Genomic DNA, 4,283 nt, shown 5'->3' with positions numbered 1-4,283 from the left:
CCCCCCAAGTTTTAACTGTATGTTTATTTCTTCGCTGCATCCATGTTGTGCGATCCAGATATGTTTCCCTTGTCAGGAGTATGCCGTTCATGCTGTTTGCCCTGTCGTGTAGCCATAAGTTCTAGTGCTGAATTTAGTTTTGTTTCGTGTAACAGAAGTATGGTATTGATGCCAAAAGCGATGTTACGGTTCCACAAGGAATACTTTGTTGTCTCGCGAGCGTTCCTACTATTAATTATATGCTATTCTGCTAATGGTAGTTTTTTGTGGTGTGTCCATGTCTCTATTCAGACATGCCGTGTCGTTTGCGGTTGTCGTATGCACATAAAGTAGAAGAAGAGCTGAGCCTAGTTGTGTTTCCAGTAACAAAATTGTCCGTTTTCCTACCAACGCGATGCCCTTGGTTGTCAAGGACAAGCATTTCTTATAATAATTATATGCGCCAGTGTCCTTTTCGGGGTTCTCCACAGCATCAATGTTTTTCTATATATTTCGATAGGTTGGCGCAGGGGTGTGTACGTCACGACCATGTGGCTCATGTCTAGAATAGCTGAATTTACTTGTGTTTCGGGTAATGGAGCCATCGACAATCCTGCAAATTCAGCTATTCTAGTGGAGAACCCCGATAGGTTGGCGCAGGATTGTATGGCCATAACTAGAATAGCTGTACTTACTTGTGTTTCGGGTAATGGAGCCATCGACAATCCTGCAAATGTTATGTCTTAGCAAGTGAAACTTTGTCGTTCTGTACATATCTCTAGTACTCAGTACTACATATGCTCTATCGCGTGTAAAACCTTATTTTTCTGGTTTATCAAACCATTTATTGTGTTGACAACCATGATAGGAAACGACTTCTTGAGAATATTTTTATGGCATCGCAAGTATGCTTATGTGTAAAAGAAAAAAAGTATACTTATGTGTATCAACATGCGGCAGTGGCGTTTAATAAGTATGATAAATTTCTCATTTCCTGATCTTGCTCTTTTTGACATATATCAGTGTTGGTGCTAAGAGATTGAACCTCTGCTGCGTGCAACACTTCAGTCCTGAGGCAAAAAACAAAGAAGGGTCAGTACTCAGTACCTTATTATATGCGTTGCAAAAAATATATTCTTCACACTCTTTATTGTTCACATTATTTGATATGTAAACCTGCTGGTTGATATTCTCTATTATGGCACTATATTTAGCACCTACAATCAGATATCATGAAGAACTAACATGCTTGTTCATTTCATCTACAACCACTTGATGGTTAGAACTTGGTTCATTACATGAATATGCCTCTTTGATAATTCCGTTGTAACTTGTGAGCTCTAGACTTAAGTTTACAGCATGACTTAAGTCTGAGATGGCTAGAGTTTGTTTTTTCAAACAGAGGTTTACAATTTCTTAACCATTTCAGCTCAGTTCACTTAATCTCTCCAGATTTTGACACAGGTATATTTGCATTATTCCAGGTACCTCGAGGCACTGGGTCGTGTCAGGTTTCAGTTCTACGATTTACGCAGCATGTTCAAGATCATAATGGAGGTAGTCCCTTATGTCCCTATGCTGTATTTTTACTACCAACTTCTCACTAGTATCATAATACATTGATTGCTTGAGGATAAATTATTTTACGTTAATTGTATTCTTTGTTGCCGTTGAAATTTATATAGAGAGGTCCTGTTTTGTTTCTCGAGCACTTTAGTTCCAGGTCTCCGCAAGTCCAATTGGGCCGTTGAATTTTATTGTTCTTAATTTCGTCATCACATGTCGGTAGATGCATGTACGGGATAGCTCTAAGCAGTGGAGTTTCTTTGTTTCCCACCATAAGTTAAGCATCGCCAAGTACCAGAATATGATACCCACCACCTTGCAGCATGACTAATTTGTGAAACCATGTGAATTGAGCATCATTGTGCGTCACAAACATGTCTTAATCATTGACGTGTTCTTCTTCTTTTGTTGCAGCTGGAGCAGCATCTTGCGGCATGTGGTCCTAAGTAGGAGTAAGTGAGGGGAAAATGGCATAGCCCCAATCGATCTCTCGCATGATGGGGTGTATGTATCACCGAAGATGTGGGCAGTTTTCATTGGGTGTTTGGCTTTCGAGGGTGTGTTATGATATTAGCAGATTCTAGTGTTGGGAGTCCAGTCTCGCAACCCTATGAAATAAACTTGTTATCATGTGTGTCGATGTGTCAACTCTATACATGTTTCTATTTGGATGTTGGTTGGTTGTTGGTGACTTTTGTTCTAAGCTATTCTCTCTCTCTCTCTCTCTCTCCCCCATCTTGAGAGATGTTGGTGCCTCCCTTTTGAGCAAGGGTAAATAAGTGCTCAGAAATCCCGCTACTAGCTGATATAGCTAGAAGAGCGACTCACAATATTTGGACGTACTAAACATTCCTTTGCAGTCTGAAATCTTCAATGTGGCTTGGTATAAGTGTGGAGGCGGAGGCAATAGCAGGAGAAAGAAGTAGAGGAGGGGTGAAACAGAGAAGAAGTCATGGGACAATATCCAGGAGATTACCAAATTGGAGATCAGTGTGGCAGCGTGAATCACGTTTCTGGGCTTTAGTATGAAACAGTTGGTGTCATCACCAATTATATCTTTAGTGATTATAGCTGGAACCTGATTCTCTAGGCCACAAAGGTATTTAAATTAGACTGGTTCACAAACTATGAAAGAAAATGCATGGCCATATGTTCGTCGCTCTTTTATAGTTGCAAACCGTGCCCTCTCCTAAATCTTCATGCATTTGATGATAGCATTCGCTCTTCTAAAGTTGTAACCCATACGGCCATGTTCGTCGTGCTTTTATCGGCCGCCAAGGTAATTAGAAGGTGGCCTCAAATTATCCTGGTCTCCTTGTTTTTCCATCATCTATGCCGCAAATTTTCAAAGAACTCAGCCACCGAGCACACAACTCGGCATGATGCACCCAGGTTGGAATTTTTCCTTCATGCACATAACCTCCATTTTATTCCTCAAGGGTTTCGTCAAGATATAATCCATCATCCATACTATCACACCCTTCCATCTGTTTTCCCACCAATGCTAAAAAAATGACGCGTGAAAGCAGTAAAATTCCAAAATTCCTATGACTAGGATGCAAAAAAAAGAGGTTAGAGAGTGCTACAAAATGGACTCATCAACTCCCCCAATCTTAGACTTTGCTCACCCCCTAGCAAAGATCACGACTGAGAGAACAGGGTCACCACGTTTATGAAGCATGAATTTATTTTGATCGAATGGTTACATTGAATCAAAATGATAAATGTAAAAGATAGCGAACCAGCATGAACACTCATATATTTCTACCAACAAGATAACTAGAGAGGCTTCCACACCTTTAATTATCTATTACTTAATGGAGGAAGTACAGTCTTATGAAGTACTTTACTAGAGATACATTCTAACAAATAGTGAATCTTTCTCAAAGTACTACTTCTCTATTTTGGAGCCCTTCCCATTCCCCACACAATGTTGAACAAGCTTATTTGCCCGTGACATAGCATTTACTAGTTTTTTGTGATCATCGGGGCTAAGCATGCTTAGTGCTTGCGGGGTAGAACAATAACGATCAAGCCAAATTGCAACTCCAAATTAAATTAGGGATACCTAACTTGTAATTTTTAGAACTAATCTTTTGTCATCATGTTTGTTTCTTCAGAGTAGTTTAGCAACTAATAACCTAACCCATAAGATTGATAGCCTACACTCACTAATAGACAATAGCGGTGGTGTGGAAGACCCTATAGTCATCAGAGAGTGACAAATACATTAGCATTCATCGTAATTCATACATATGATAGATATGTCATAATGTCGCAATACCATCCTCCATCATAAAAAAATTATTCCTCTTCGGTTAGGTGAATCTTGACTTTCATCAAAGGTTATTATCCATGAAAACTAATTGAACTTGGTGAAACAAAAACATAAAAAAGAAGTAAATGATACAGGGTTTACAAATCACCTTGAGCTTAAACACTATGATGACGAGATCACATAATACCTTCAAATTATTGGTAGCAAAGGATTTCTTCTCTTAAGTATTGGGTCGCGCGGGCAAGGACATGGTGAGGCGACTCGTTGGTCTTCTCGAGATCAGTGTGTTGGCGCTTGTTTGAGCATACGATCTCCTCCAGGTCAGCGTTGATAACGAAGCAGACATTGAGGGTGGACATGGTGTCATCCACAATTTTCTTCTCGAACCACCTAATACGCTCATGCAAGAGATCACCATGAAGAAAGTGATCCATTAGCATGTACCTCATGTTGGTAAATG

General features: G+C 39.9%; 1 protein-coding gene across 1 annotated transcript in view; it reads left to right on the top strand.

Moving 5' to 3' along the window:
- Positions 1-2,252, top strand: part of LOC119289297 (histidine-containing phosphotransfer protein 2-like) — a 3,505-nt gene extending 1,253 nt beyond the window's left edge. The window contains exons 4-6 of the mRNA XM_037568657.1: positions 1,003-1,071; positions 1,464-1,536; positions 1,960-2,252. Of these exons, the coding sequence (XP_037424554.1) occupies positions 1,003-1,071; positions 1,464-1,536; positions 1,960-1,995 (178 nt within the window). The 3' untranslated portion in view covers positions 1,996-2,252. The remainder of the gene's footprint in view (positions 1-1,002; positions 1,072-1,463; positions 1,537-1,959) is intronic.
- Positions 2,253-4,283: the final 2,031 nt, after the last annotated feature.

The sequence above is a fragment of the Triticum dicoccoides genome, chromosome 4A, assembly GCF_002162155.2.
Source record: "Triticum dicoccoides isolate Atlit2015 ecotype Zavitan chromosome 4A, WEW_v2.0, whole genome shotgun sequence".
In the NCBI taxonomy this organism is placed as follows: domain Eukaryota; kingdom Viridiplantae; phylum Streptophyta; class Magnoliopsida; order Poales; family Poaceae; genus Triticum; species Triticum dicoccoides.
The sequence above is the reverse complement of the archived record's forward strand: the minus strand, read 5'-3'. Positions and strand labels throughout refer to the sequence as shown.